Below are 16,652 nucleotides of genomic sequence, written 5' to 3'. Positions count from 1 at the left end.
TAGAGTTAAGCGACTGTAGAAGAGAGTTACACACTCAGCATAAGTCATTTTCAGAGCTGGAGATAAAAAAAATTCCTACAAAATATTATCAGGGACCAAAATTGCTACCAAAATGGACATCGCGACAGAAGCACCTACATTTAAGTGAGTGCAGAAGAGAGTCTCAAGCTCAAAATATGTCACGTTGAGAGATAAAAAAAGTTCCAACAGAATATTAATACATCATGGACCAAAATTGCTGCCAAAATGGACATCGTGACAGAAGCACCTACATTTAAGTGAGTGCGAGTCACAAGCTCAAAGTATGTCACTTTCAAAGATAAAAGGAATTCCCACAAATTATTAATACTTCAGAACCAAAATTACTGCCAAAATGGACTTCACGACAGAAGCACCTACATTTAAGTGAGTGCAGAAGAGCGTCACAAGCCTCGGCATACGTCACTTTCCAACATTAAAGCCCTTATGTAATACGTCAGGCTCAGCCGCGCGGCTATAATGGACTACAGAAGTCATGAAGCATCCGTCTCCCAACCTCAATATCCAGCAGAAACGTGAAACCTAGGCCTAGGAAAAAAATGTTGTGTTTCCTGTTTCCCATCCGGCTGACCACATCTATCGACCTTTTCTAGCTCCATGACCTGACACCTGAGTGATGAAACATTGTACAATCGCCAAAAAGCAGTTACTCAAGCAACTGGATATGATTTTGAAAACGTCAGATGTTTCAGCTAGTATCCACTAGCTTTCGTCAGTGACTGAGAGACCTAAGATGTCTAACCTTCATCGACGTATTGTACAATCGGTTTTCCAACACTGACATTGAAAATATAAGTGTCCTCATGCAAGTGTTACTTTGTATAAGCCGGATCACTAAGACATTGCCAAACTCTGATGAAAAACACAACAAAAAAAGAAAAGATAACCCTACCTACCAACCATAACTTTTTCAGGACTGAAACACGAACTTTTTTCCTAGGCCCTACAGAAAACCTCCTCATGTGATGCCATACGTCTCCTGCTATCGGCTCCGTAACGTCAGACAAAGTAAAGTAAGACGGACTGCAGATGATTTTCTCGGAGGAACGGCGGGGAGGCAAACCGTTCATCTGTCCGGAGAAGCCCTACAGATTTGTGCGATCCGAACCCCAGCTGCCCGATCGGAGTAAATCAGCACAGACTTCAGAAAGACGGGAGATCGGTGACGGGCCCATAACCGCCGGCGGGAGGTGGGTTATTGCGGGTGTTTATGGGGGCAGCCTAAGCCGAGAGAAGGGAAGCGACACTTACCGTACGATGGGAGATTGGATCTGCGTACAGTCTGACATCTATCTGGCCTGCTGTGTTATATCATCTTGATACTGCTACAGGAGAGAAGGCTTCTCGTCAGCCTGTTGTGTCCTGGTCCTCACTCATACTGTGTACTTTTGTCTCTCCCAGTGATTATCTAACCTAGTTTTGAACTGGTTTACAATGTATGCTATCTGCCACAACTACATCGTCTCCAAATCTTTCATGATTTTGATAACCTTAATCATGTCTCCTCTCCGTCGTCTGTATTCTAGCGATGGAAATTTTAGACACATATCATACACACAAGACTTTTGCTCAAGCAACTGGATAGATGTTGAAAACTGTCAGACATTGCAAGTAGAACCTACTTCATTTTGTCAGTGACTAATAAAATCTGCGACACAGCGAGAGATTGGATCTGAGAATGGCAGCTGTGTTGTACAAGGCAGTTAATCAAGCAACTGGAAAGATGTTGGAAAGTGTCAGATGTTTCAGGTAGCATCCACTACTTTTTGTCAGTGACTAACAGTATAAGCGACACTTAGTGTACAATGTGAGATTGGATCTGGGAACGGCCTGACATCTATTTGGGCTTCTGTGCTATACACAAGGCTCTAAACACTTACTCAAGAAACTGGGCAGATTTTGGAAACTGTCAGATTTTGCAGGTAGCATCCACTACTTTTTGTCAGTGACTAACAGCATCTGTGATACTTACCGTACAATGAGAGATTGGATCTGTGAATGGCCTAACATCCATCTGGGCTGCTGTGTTATACACAAAACTCTTAAGCACTTACTCAAGCAACTGGGCAGATGTTGGAAACTGTCAGATATTTCAGGTAGCATCCACTACTTTTTGTCAGTGACTAACAGACTCTACCACACTTACCGTACGATGAGAGATTGGATCTGGGAACGGTCTGACATCCATCTGGGCTGCTGTGTTATACACAAAACTCTAAACACTTACTCAAGCGACTGGGTAGATGTTGAAAACTGTCAGATGTTTCCAGTAGCATCCACAACTTTTTGTCAGTGACTTACAGAACCTATCACACTTACCATACCATGGGAGATTGGAACTTGGATCTGACATCCATCTGGGCTGCTGTGTTATACACAAAACTCTAAACACTTACTCAAGCAACTGTGCGACTGGACAGATGTTGAAGATGTTTCAAGTCTGACAGTCAAACACGTCAAAAGCATTCACTACTTTTTTGTCAGTGACTAACAGAATCTGCAATACATACCATACAATGAGAGATTGGATCTGGGAATGGCCTGACATCAATCCAGGCTCACAAAACTCTAAACAGTTACTCAAGCAACTGGAAAGATGTTGGAAACTGTCAGATGTTTCCAGTAGCATCCACTACTTTTTGTCAGTGACTAACAGCATCTGCCACACTTACTGTGCAATGAGAGATTGGATCTGGGAACAGTCTGACATCCATCTGGGCTGCTGTGTTATCCAAAAGACTCTTAACACTTACTCAAGCAACTGGATGGACTTTGAAAACTGTCAGATTTTGCAGGTAGCATCTACAACTTTTTGTCAGTGACTAACAGCATCTGCAACACTTACCGTATGTGAGATTGGATCTGGGAACGGCCTGGCATCCATCTGAGCTTCTGTGTTACACACAAGAATCTAAGCAACTGGGTAGATGATAAAAACTGTAAGATGTTTCCAGTAGCATCCACGACGTTTCATCAGTGATTAACCGAATCTGTAGTTGAACATTTCAGGTATTTATAAAGAACTGTGGTTTGATATGTAAATGATGTAACAACAATCCTGCTGAGTGAGTCAGTCTGGTGAGTCATACTTAAGCACCTGAGACAAACCTACGAACCTGATCCAATAACGACAGTAACCCTGATCCAATAACAACTGTAACCCTGTACCCCCCCTTCCGGCACTGTCGCTACTACTTCCACAACTTTATCTGCTCATCAGCTGGCCATACTAAGTCAAACTATTAGTAGTTGTTAAAAACAGCTTGGAAAATTTCCCTGGTATAATGAACCTGTAAATACTGTACACAGTGTCTTCTCTGTCCCAATCAGTGGAAGAGTAGCTCTTCAATGAGCTTAACTGTTTTGAGATCACTTCACACTTACAAGCATGCAGCGGAGGCAATGTCCTTGGTGCTGAAAGCCAGGTTACAATGTAGCCGCCACATTACATACTGTACATTGCCCATCAAGACCATTGGAAGAGTAGATTAACCATATTTGCCAGTGGGAAAGTAGCTCTTCAGTGAGCATAACTGTTTGGAGATCACCATGCAGTGGAGGCAATGTCCTTGGTGCTGAAAGCTAGGTTACAATGCAACTGTGACATTACATACTGTACACAGTGCTTGTTTTCCTGTCAAGACCAGTGGAAAAGTAGCTCAATTATTCATTGAATTCATTCGAGCTCAACTAGTTCCAGATTGCTGAATTTTAACTTTAAAACTTGTGAGAATCCATGACATCAGTACAGTCCATAATTTCTGTAACCCCTTGTTCCACAGCTAGGAGCATAATTTCTTCTTCCCTCAAGCTTTGGTCGTCCGTCATCAGAAAGGAAGGACAGTTTCAATGATAAAAACCAATCCCAGTGGAACATAGGGTCTGGTCGTAAGTTGATTATTATCCTCAGACAGAGACCTGAGTGCAAGTTTTACTCACACATCCGGGAATGGGGAAGGGAATTGCTGATGCAAGTATCGACTTGGTCATGGAGAAACCCAATAATATTCAAGTGCAACAATCTATCATAGTGTTATTTACATTCTATCCAAGCACCAAATGCTGACATTGCACAGTCCAAAATGAATTTTCTAAAAATTTTTTTCAATCACAGTTGGACTAAAAAAAACAAAATAATGTCGCACAAAACATTCTATACTTGTATACTACAGTAACAGTTACAGTAACACCTTCTTTGTGTATATAGACAAGCATGGTTCTGAGCGAATTTATTATGTTCCTTCCAGACATCCTAAGAATCCAGCCGTCAACAATTCTGTACAGTTCAGTGACCCGTAAACTGTGACCAACGACCTACCAACTGCAGACATTCTTCTGGTATCGATTGCACCCAGCAAACTAAAAAAATTACAACGATGGTTTAAGAAAGAAACCACCCAAAATAGATGCCTTCCAGTTTCCTCACAATGCCTTACGTATACAACTCAGAAAAGGCCACCCTAACTACATTAAGTACATTTTCTTTATTTAGAACTGAAGGAAATCGAAGTCTGCATCTCGTAAATATCAAACCAGCCTTGATCAATATTCCTGATGTCTCCAGACCAGACACCCTCCATCAGAGCTGAACCCACCGGTGTGGAGACAACTCCACAGACACACTCATGGCTACTGAACACACATAACATACCACACCTGAACTTTTACTGCTAATAGATCTAACCTTTAGTTTTAGACAGCTACCATCAAGGTAGGCAGGAATGAATAGAAGTTTAGTATTTCTCATATTGTACCTCCCGTATGTATTTGCTAATATCTACATGAATTTCCTCAGGTGTAAGATGAAACATGACAAGAGCAATATAGCTACAGGGCTTTGCACACAATCTCTTGGATAAGGTAAAAGATGCCAAGATCAATGTATCTACACAGCTCTACATATAAAACAGCACTTTAATACGTTAGCCTGGATACAGATTGTCAGAGGCCCTGATGGGGTATTATAGAACACCAGAAAACAAATGGACCAGGAACACTTGTGATGTATGGAAGCGCTCATGTGAGTCTACATGAGAGCCCCATTTGCTCCAACACTCGTGCTAATGCCTTGGCCAGATAGATGTGGGTAAAAATGGAAGTGAGAGAACATTTGTCAGGGTCGTGTCTGTGCATCAGGGTAACGAAACTTCAGTACAGGCTGGGGGTACAGAATATTCAAACTTTAGATACAGAAAATACAATGGTTTAACACTTGCCTCCATTCTGACAATTTCATATATATGTTATCATTGTACTGTTTAGAATTGCCGAAAACTCACACTGTATTGTGATTTTGGCCTGTGTTACCCTTTCCCCTTTTTATTTGTCCATGCTACAACCTAAACTAATGTTTACATGTAATCATCCCTGTCCTTGGTGTTGAACATGACAAGAGTTGAACACCCAGACGCATGTTCAAGAGGCAGAAATGGAAATGGAAAACGTATTGAAAACTACTTTAGACTCTGCACCCAAAAACAGCCATTGCTGTAGCAATTAAACATAAGCATACCTGTCGCTGGTACTGAACATGACAGGAGATGAACATTCAAAGTGGCAGACATGAAGAATGGATTCAAAACTGTTTCAGAATCTGCACCCCAAATCAACCATCACCGTATCAAATAATCGTAAGTGTACCTGTCCCTGGTGCCAAACGTTCCGTTATGGCTCATGTCAAAATCAATCAATACTAACACTTTCAGAAAAAGCACAGGTAGAAAAATCCACTTCAAACCTTCTGCAGCCACACCCTGTCTGTATCCACAAACAACAGGCATCCCTGCATGAAATAAACATACAGTACCGTACCTGTCCCTGGTGCTGAATTCTCGGCATCACAAGGCCGGCGGAAGGCTGCCTCACCACAGACACAGCTCCGTGCGAACCAACAGCCAGAAGTGGCCCTACACTTCCCAGTAATGGTATTCACCACTTACATACGTACAGCGGCGCCCCGCTTACAGCAACGTGAACACTCCCACCACCCAGCTATCACATGGCACCTCCGCACTTAGCCGCGGTGAGCAGGCCTTCTACTCTAATTACCATACGGGAAACTGAAATGGGCAGGAGCCCCGCAGGCAGGCAAACGCACTTCATTTTTCTTCCAGCACCATCAATATCATTAACAGGCGACTGCCGGTCCTCTGGAATGTTAATGGGCTGGACTTGTGTGTCCCCCGTGAGTGAACGTTAACCTAGTTTTTCACCTCGGGCCTTTGTCCACTGGTAAAGGCACCCAATGCAATCTTAGGGTTGCAAAATAAGAAATATTCTGAATGAGGAAATCTTTCTGATATTTGACATTTACTGCAATTTACTAGCACATTTTTGGCATCATTTAATAGCTGAAACACTTAAAATAGCCCCAAAGCAGGCTACAAGATGCATTTGTTTATTTTTTGAGTACCATGCATAAATAGGAAGAACCAGCCTACCATACAAGCAACCGTTTTCCATCAATGACATTGCATTTTTACATCACAGATATCAGTATGCTACGAGAAAGGATTGATTCAACTTACTACATTAAAAGAATAACCAGGAAATTGACTTTAAAAATCCAGTTTTGTATTTGGATGCCTTAACCATTAGGGCTGTTTCAGCACAAAATGAAACGTAATAAAAAATAAACCACAAGCAACTGGGTAAATTATTTCAAGAGTCAGACTCAGACGTTTCAGACAGCATCCGCTATCTTCCATCAGTGATTCACAGAGTGAGTCTGGAGATAAAATGTAGCCTTCGTGTTTATAAATGAGCATCTGGACTGGATGGATATGTGTCCTGGAGCCAACATTAACCCAGTTTCCTATATAAGCTCTTTGTCCACTGAAAACCATTAGGGTACATTTAGAATGAAATGGCTTAATACGTGTATCACGTGAGTTTACAGGTACAGGTAATAAATCGTGTGTTTGTTGGCATGCAATATTGTAATAAAACTCTGGATACAGCAGTATGTTCCTTAAATATGGTTTGAATTTCACTTAACCTTCTCCCTGCTTCCCAACTCCATAACCAATAGTGAATTGGTAGCCAAAAGATCATCTGAATCAGTTTGCTAAAGCTTAACCTTCTCCCTGCTGCCTAACCCTGTAACCAATAGAGAACTGGTAGCTACATGGTTATCACAATGTGCTAAAGGTTAACAAATTCTCCCTCAGACTCATTTTGAGCTTCCAGTTCACCATATTTTTGAAAATACAAGAACCAACAAATTTAACCAGTGTGGCCTAAACATAACGACTGATACTGGACCTGGAAAATTGTTGCAACTTGTTCAAAGACCTCCTGGAAATCTTAAGCAGATCCCATAAAAGACATTCTGGATATCCTAACACCCCGTCGTTCACACGCACAGAACTCAGGCACCGATTTGTAACAACTTTGGCCAGCCAAGGGGAAAATTGGATGAAGTTTAACTGCGCATGTTAACAGCCGTCGATACGTGTATGTTCTGGAACACAGGGCGAAGGTACACATATGTCCCCCTCTGCGCACCTCAATCAGCACGAATACATGGACCTTTCTTAAGTAAACATCCAGATTGTTACTTCAACAATATGGTTTGATACAAAATGTTGCAAATTATGCAGACTCAAGCTGAAATTCAGCCCAACCACATATCAATTTATCAAAAGAAACACAGCATGAAACATGAAAATTCCTAACGTCTAAATCCAGTGGCAAATGCTACTTCAGGCAAACCTCCAGATTGTTGTTACCTTAACCAAGAGGGTTTTGATGCCAAGAATTACTATGACAGAATATTCAAACATCTCTGAACAAAAAGTTACTATTAATTTTCAAGCTGATTTCAATTTATCAAAAAAATATTCATCTCTAAACAAAAAGTTACAATTCAATTTACCATTTCAGCTGCTTTGGCAATCACATCGCACTGAGGATGATTCCCTGATCCAAGAAAAATCTAAGAAAATCTATACTTACTCAACGTCCAGTGTTCGTCGAGCCTTGGTAAGATCCAGACTGCTGCAGACGACGCCCATCCTTGTCTACAGCAGACCAACCGTGTCTTCCACGGCTTCTCCACCAGACAAATTTGCTTACCAGGCAATTTTTGCCGCCACCAAATTCCGTCTCGAACCAAGACCCGGCTTGCAGAAATCCTGAAATTGCTTCTGAGTCCGACAATTTCCTCAAAACTCGTCCCCACAAAACCAATTTCGTCCTGAACCCTCTCCTCCTCAACTCACAGAAATTCAAAATTCAATTAAGATTCACTTCCGAGGAATTCTACCCCAGGAGGAACAGCAGAGCAGATGGTGGAGGAAGGAAGCTGGCTGGACCGAGATGACGTCCTCAGCAACCGTCTAGACGGAGCTACCATAACACGCACCGCCGAAGATCCGGACTAATTAAACCAGACGACAGCAGGAATAGAGCGACGTAAGACCGTAATTCTGAGCCGATCTGCAGCAGGCCGTTTGGGCGGAGGAGTTTTGCCTGCCAAATCGTCGGGCCGCCGTGTCTGAGACCATTTGGTACTGAGCGCTTGACTGGTGTACCGATTGGGACATTCATTGCAGCGTGGGGAGGGGGGCAGCCAGGCAGTACTCATATTGTACACTGTGTTTCACCAACAGCTGGGAGGGCTGTTAAAGTGGTTGTAAAGTCACAACAATTCATTCCCTGGGTTCTCTAATGTTCTGTTAACCTTTCTTTATTTTTTATGATACTTTGTTCAGGAATGCAATAAATAATGTTGCAAAGAGCAAACCAAGACAACATAGACAGAAAATGGGCAGCCTAGATAAAATATGCAATAGTTCTCTGACATCTGATAACTAGAGGTACTAGTAACAATTGGTTGAGCCTAACAAACTACTGCTGTTTACTCTTACTCCTTTGCATTCATACATATCGTGACCAGCCCCTCCATATCTGTCCTGCCACTTGCTACATAATGTAACCCAACACCACAGGGTGTCTGCTACAGCACCAGTTACCATGGTGACAGCCGTCTGGTCCATGTCATTGGCCTTAATTGCTTGCAACAGAAGAAGAGGAAACAGAGCAAAAACATAATATTTCAATCTGGGAAAGTAAAGTAAACATAAAATCCACAGAAAGAGCTGTATATTACAGCCCTAATATACAGCCCTAATCTCTACATCCCTTCCACACTTACTTTTAGTAATCCCAGAAGACGAAACAGAGCAAGAACATAATACTTCCAACTGTGAAAGTTAACATAAAATCCACAGAACGGGCCGTAAACAGTATATTACTGCTGCAGTTTTCTACATCCCTTCCACACTTACTTTTAGTGATCCCAGAAGTGTAAATGAGTAATGTGCACCTAAAGGTGGTGAACAAAGTCGGAACATAACTCTTGATACAGTCCATGATTTGAAGCCCATCTCCGGGTGCCCTCAGGTCATCTTAATATCTCATAAAGTCGGGGAAATAAATTCTCTCACACATAAACGTCACGGAGATTATTCCACAGGATTGAGATTCATGTGCATATCAAATTACAAGAACAATTCATATCAGGTCATATCTAGTAAACTTGAAGGCAACAAGAGCTGTGCAAGACAAGTATTGGCAGAGTAATTTGCCAATAAACAAGAAATCAAAGATCCAAGGAAATTACTCTGCCAATACTTTTATGAACACACAGCTCATAATATCTTCAGACAAGTACTGGCAGAGTTATTTCCTTACAAACAAGAAAGCAAAGATCCATTACCTTTGTGAAATATTTAGAGTTATTGAGAATTTCTTGCTTTATTGACCACTGAGAATTTCTCATTGATTCTGTCCATGCAATCAGACATGCATATAGCAGAAAATCTCAGACAGGAATCGAGATAACCTTTTCTGGGACCTTCTACCTAACATCCTGTCTGTGTCCTCGATATGGGTAGCATGTGGAAATAACTACTATACAAAAACACAAGCAAACTTACAAACACGACACACTAAAAACAAAACCTCTGTAGTAATAGACTAAGGTAGAAATGCATGTCAAATCTTTCTGGGAGCTTCCTGAGATTTTGGCATAAATTCCTGTTATTTCCTATTTGCATTATCTTGTCTTGAATTGTCTGACTTTTGTTCCTTTTTCGACTTCCAAAAATATGTCTTCCCTTTATTTGCATATCAATCAATAGGTTGTGCTTATAAACCTGCATTTCCCCTCTGGTCTCTCAGTCACTGACGAAAGCTAGTGGATACTAGCTGAAACGTCTGACGTTTTCAAAATCATATCCAGTTGCTTGAGTAACTGCTTTTTGGCGTGTCCTGTTAGTGTCGCTGATGTGCCAAGCATGTGGAAATGACTACACACAAGAAAACACACCAAGTAACAAAACACCTGTACACGGAGGCAACAACGCATGTCAAATCTTCCAACAAAAAGGTAACAGGAGCCGTGCATTCAGACCAGTATCGGCAGAACAATTCCCTAATAAACTATATCCTTCATTAGAATTCTCCCCCACGCCGGCCCGCCATAAGCAGTATATAAAACCTGTCGGCCGTTCTTACAGCCATAACTCAGCCTGAGCCCGGCCAATAATGGTGCTGATATTGGATGGCCGCAGACTAACGGATGATACACATCAGGGTGAAACTTGGAGTGTGATATTATCACATCTGTGGTGGGATGTGCGCAACTGATTCTACAGTCTTGGATGGGAGACTGGGATGTCATGTGATTTTCACACACTTACAGTATGGACTTCATTAATCATAACTTTTTCCTAACAAAAAGACATGCAAAGGGCTACCAAGAGAGTGAATTGTTCAGAATATTATTGAATCCCTCATAAACTATATCCTATGCTTGTGCTTTTCATGTTCTTACAGTTTGTACTTCTGTAACTTTTTTCCTAAAAAATAGATATACCAAGATATGCAAAGGGCTGCCAAGAGAGAAAATTATGCCGTTTTGAATTGTTCAGAATATAATTGTATCCCCCATATTCTATATCCTGTCCCAGCCCTCCCATGTCGTTTAACCTTCTCCCTGCCGCCTAATGCCATAACCTTTACAAGTTTGGTGCTGAACAGCTACCTTAGCAAGCTGAAGGTTAATGGCCCTGTCTCTAGTGCTGAAACTGTGGTACCGTTGTTATTAACCTTCTCCCTGCTGCCTAACCCAATAACCAACATAAGTTTAGTGCCTAATGGATACCGTAGCATGCTGAAGGTTATATCATTTTGAATTGTTCAGAATGTAAGTGAATCCCTCATATTGTATATCCAATGCATCGGAACATTGACAGATCAGAGATCCAAATTTGAGATATCTTTTTTCCTGCCAAAAAAAAATTTAACAAGATATGCAAAGGACAACCAAGAGAATTATTTGAAGAATTGTTCAGAATATAATCCCCCATATTCTATATCCTTTACATGCATCAGAACATTGACATATCAGAGATCCCAGTATGAGATATCCTGCTGCTGTGCATCTGGCTCACACAGACACAAACACATCGGCTCTCAATTCTCACTTCGCTGGGCGTAAATTTCCTGTTTGCGAGATAACATCCAAATGTAAAGGATCACAAGCACACAAGGAAATGCGTCAGAGAAATCTACTTAGGAGGAAATTTACGGCGTCCCACGGAAGAAGTGAGGCTACTACTGGGAAAACCGACTCTGACGAATTACGTACTCTCCGGAAGGGTCGCAATTAACGTTAACTTCGTTATAGTGCGAGTTTGTAATCTATCTAAGCCGTGGAGCCCTGCCAACGTCTGCTTTACTCTGCTAGATTAGTTCTCACCCCTTCCATCCTGATGTAATCAGTGTCAGGTAGGATTAGCTACACAGAGGAGGCTTCGCTGCAAAAACTGTCATCTGACTTTTACGACTTACTGATTCTGTCTATTGTTCTGTCTTTATCACGATATTCTTTAGCCAATGGATAGTTTTCCAGACTTCAGAAATAGGAAAATATTATATATTATGTGTGTCATGTATCACATTATTAAACATGTGCCACACAATCACAAATACAATGTATCCACAGGTCAAAACACCTGTAACTTTAACTTACAAAAAAGTTCTGTTCTAAAACTGCCATGTGAGTGAGAGGTGGTCTCCAATCCTTCCTTCTCGTGTGTCAGCAATGGCTTTGACAGAGGTCGATGTAAGATCGATGAATATAATCAATCAATGATCCATCTGTCCGTCCATCCATCCATTCACCCACACACACCAACTCACTCTCACACATACACACACGCACACACACACACACATGCACACACACACACACACACACACGCACACACAAACACACACACGCACACACACACACACACACAATCAATCAATCAATACATTCAATCAATCAATCAAACAATCCTAAGTCACCCTTGTACAGATTTCGTGCAGAGCGTGGATAATGGCTTTGCCAGTGGCTGATACACAACCAAGAAACCAGCCAAATGATCAATTCAATTAATCAATCATATAATCAATCAATCAATAGCCCCAACTCACCCTAGTGCAAATTTTGTGCAGAGCGTTGGTAATGGCTTTGGCAGTGGCTGATACACAACCAGCCAATCAATACTAACAATAGATCAATCATACAATCGATCGATCGATCAATTAATCAATACAATCAATCAATCAATCCTAAGACTCACCCTTGTGCAGATTTCGTGCAGAGCGTTTGCGATGGCTTTGGCGGGGGTGTCGCAGCGGAACACATGGCACTTGTGCGTGTGGGTCACTTTGTCTCGCGCTACGTACGCAAAGTCCCTGTAAAACAGACGGGAGAGGAAAACACTCGTTAGCAACGGAACTCTCGTTAGGGCGTCGCCAGCCTGACGAGGAATACTAATGAGGCTTAAATACCGACCAGGCGCAGATGAAATTCCCGCCTCTAACCATAAATTTCCGTCGCAGCTACTTAATTTGTCTGGGCAGAAGCTGGAAGACGGGGAAGGGAAATTGTTTTGATTCTGTAATTCACGATTTTTTCACAATAGTTTAATGTTCACGGTTTTCACGGTCACTTCTGTACTGCAAACTTATCGTTACTGTGATCTAATAATTTGCCAACTTTCTTTTTTCTGCACCTGCCACCACTGCAAAAATATAGTTCGGCGAACACCTCCATTTTTCCCAGACCTCAAACTTTTGCTACCGCGAACATAAAGTGAATTCCAGTAACCGGTCTGTCATTTGGCTGTGCAGAATGGGCAGGTTTAGTGAAACTGCCTTGTACATGGATTTTAGTGGCCGTTAGTCCTGTGATTGGGTAGCTGGTGTGGACATATATCACTCCACAGGTACATGAAGGGAGAACAGTTTAATTTGAAGTATGGATCATCTGATGGGGATGAAATTACTGTACAATTCCATGAGGGCTGTTCCATTTGAACTGAAAGAGGGGGGGGGGAAGCTTTAGGAGAAAACAACAAGAGGAAGAAAACATTTTGCATAGATTTTTGACCAGAACAAGACTTTGAAAACATGTGAATGGGTGTTAGTTAAAGGCTTTTGGGACAAAAACATGAGAAAAAACCTTGCTCATTATTTTTTTTTCAGTAAATAACCTTGAAAACAAGTAAATACTAGGTGTTAATTATAGGCTTTAGGAATCAAATATGTTTTTCAAAGAATTATCCCCAAAATAATCACGTTCGTTTTGGCCCTACCAGAAAGTGGTAACTTTTGCCCCCCTCCAGAATTTCTCTGCACAGTGCTAACAAGAACTTCTCTCCCTCATGTACATAACATGGAGACTCCCAAACCATTCATCAACTTTTGAAGGGTAATTATGGTATAATTTACCGGGTAACTTTAATACTGAGCACAGCGTTGTTTTATTACACTACTGGACTGAGATTGGTTCAGTCTGGGCTGTAGATCAGATTCTGCAGTAATAAAAGGAACTGCAGTGATCCATCAGGAGCACCGTTAGTGTAAATTAGTTCTACCTCCTCATCACAAAATATTGCAGCACAGCTGCAAATACATGTGCGCACAAGTTGTATGGCTACAGGGCTGGAATACTGTTTAATGTGCACTTTTGTGCACCCAAAATTGAAGCTGCACACTTAATTTTTTTAATTAAACTTTATGTTGTGCAACCAAAAATTGCCATGCACATATTAAGAATGCCATGCACATATTAATCAGGATGTTTGTTAACTGTGCATGTATGTTATGTAGCCAGACTGAAGGATGATTCTTTTATGCACAATTTACAACATACTGCTCTTACAGATTGAAGTATGGTGATGTTAATCATAACGTAAGAAGAGTTTTTCCACAATAAACCACAATAAACGTACATGATTGTGGTACAGGGTAGCTAGCAGTTACAGACATGCATTTAGGTTTAATTCTGTCCTGTAAGAACATTAGTAATCGATCATAGATGCTGTAGAGAAACCAAGTTCAGTTCATCAAAATGATGAAACACACAAAAAAACATATCATTACATCCAAAAATGTGCAGGAACTGCCCAACATGCCTCTCCCAGCCCTCCCACGTCGTGTAAACTTTCTCCCTGCTGCCTAACCCCACAACCAATACAAATTTGGGGCCAAATAGCTGCCTTAGCAATATAATGGCCCTGTCCCTAGTGCTGAAATCATTGACTGTTGGTAACATTAACCTTCTCCCTGCTGCCTGATGCCATAACCAACACAAATTTGGTGCCTAATTGCTACCTTGGCATGCTGAAGGTTAACCACAAGACAGTACATGTAGGTATAGTACATGTAAGTGTAACAACTGTGAGGACAGTTACTGTAGTAACTTAAGTTGGTTCATGCTAACCACAGTTACTGTTAAAGTAGTGATGCAAGTAACCACTCACAGTACTTAGTAATGTAAGGTTCATGCCAAAGACAGATTCTGAAGTAATGTACGGTAATGACAGTAGTAAGTTAAGACAGTTACTACTGTTACAGTAATAAGTTAAGAAAGTTACTACTGTTACAGTAATAAGTTAAGAAAGTTACTACTGTTACAGTAATAAGTTAAGACAGTTACTACTGTTACAGTAATGTACAATGTAAGTAGGTTCATGCTAATGATAGTAGCGATGTAAGTAAAGGCAGTTATTGTTCATGCTGCTAGTAGTAAAAAAATGTACAGTAATGACAGTTACTGAAGTAATGTAAGTAGGTTCATGCTGACAACAGTAATGTCCAGTAATGATGGTAGTAATGTAACATGAGTAGTTACTGTTACAGTAGTAATGTAGAGTAATAACAGTTACAGTAGTAAATGTAAGTAATGACAGTACTGTAGTAATGTAAGTAGGTAGCTGGTTTACCTTTCTCTGCACAGATAGGGTGCGACAAAGAGACAGATTGAGAGAGCATCTCTTAGTGACGCCAAGCAAGACCGTGGGAACAAACATGAACAGAGGAGTCGGACAGCAAACAATCAACGCCATCGGTTCAACTGTGTCGTTAGCTAGCCTCCGTCACCGTGGCAACGGAGCGGCCGGCAAGGTTTGAAGTCACGTCGTTACCATGGTAACAGCTGTTCATATGTTCTTTGAGTCTGCTGCTACATTTTTGTGATTGTTTACTTGTTGTGTATTTTTTTTTTTACAAATTATTAAGTCACAAGCTAGAGAGAGGAAGGTATTGTAATGCTGTATCTGAATTGGTATTGGAGATTCATCTAGGAATGAAGTGATAAAAGAGGGAAATATTGTGTCCAGCATTTTTCTTTTCATCCTTTCGTCTCATGTACATGTAGGTCTAAGCATACTACAATCTTTTATTAAATTTTGCAGCTTTGCAACCTATGATCCAGTGCTCACCGAGTCACGGGTGTCATCTACATAAGATGACTTCACAGAAGCAGTGGACGGCTCATTCTTTGACAAAGACTGAAGTTGTACAGTCTTAAAATTTGGGCAAGTCAAATTTTTTGTGTTGAAATTTACAGCTCAAAATTGTTCCATAAGGACTACTCCCAAGTTGAACACAGATGAACTTACGAGCCATGTAACAACCTTGACTTCAAACCTTGCCTGCAGGTTTACTTGTTGATGTACGAGTACTGAAGGTGTACATAGGGCGGAGGACTTACAATTTCTGGCACAAGAAATCCGACTACGTACTGTACTGTTATGGGCAACACACACATAGTCTTGATGAGGCATTGTGGAATTAGTAGACTGACGGAGGCAAGGCATTATTATCAACCAGGAGCAAAACATAAGTCAGGGCGAGGCCACGCTAGTCGTACAATTTCTTTTCTTCAGCCACGTGTGTCATCGACATAAAAACTTGATGTTCTACTGTCGAAAATTAGGGTAAGTCCAATTTCTTGAGTCACTTGTGTGTCATCTGCATAAAATCGCGATGTCACATGGATTGCTTTAGTCCGAAATTTGGGTAAGTCCAATTTGTTGTGTTGAAAATTACAGTTCAAACCTGTTTCAAACAGATTTCATTTCTGTCGTAGGGTTTTCAGCAACGACATGCAAAAACAGTCCAAAGGACCTCTAAGGCAACCTTTTCTGTCACAAAACAGCTGAATTTTGCATAATCAATCAATTTCTTCAACTATTATTTGGTAGTCAGTGTTAGAGACCATCTGAGTGCCTATGGAGGTGTAGCTTTTGTTGTAGATTTTGTGCAGC

General features: G+C 41.1%; 1 protein-coding gene across 1 annotated transcript in view; it reads right to left on the bottom strand.

The window, feature by feature from the left end:
- Positions 1 to 16,652, bottom strand: part of LOC109487263 (amyloid beta A4 precursor protein-binding family B member 2-like) — a 121,567-nt gene that overhangs the window by 28,144 nt on the left and 76,771 nt on the right. The window contains exon 10 of the mRNA XM_019791242.1: positions 12,678 to 12,792. Coding sequence (XP_019646801.1) covers positions 12,678 to 12,792 — 115 coding nt within the window. The remainder of the gene's footprint in view (positions 1 to 12,677; positions 12,793 to 16,652) is intronic.

This window comes from Branchiostoma belcheri, unplaced genomic scaffold (genome assembly GCF_001625305.1).
Source record: "Branchiostoma belcheri isolate BF01 breed outbred unplaced genomic scaffold, Haploidv18h27 scaffold87, whole genome shotgun sequence".
NCBI lineage: Eukaryota > Metazoa > Chordata > Leptocardii > Amphioxiformes > Branchiostomatidae > Branchiostoma > Branchiostoma belcheri.
Note: the sequence above shows the minus strand (reverse complement) of the source record. Positions and strands in the feature narration are given on the sequence as shown.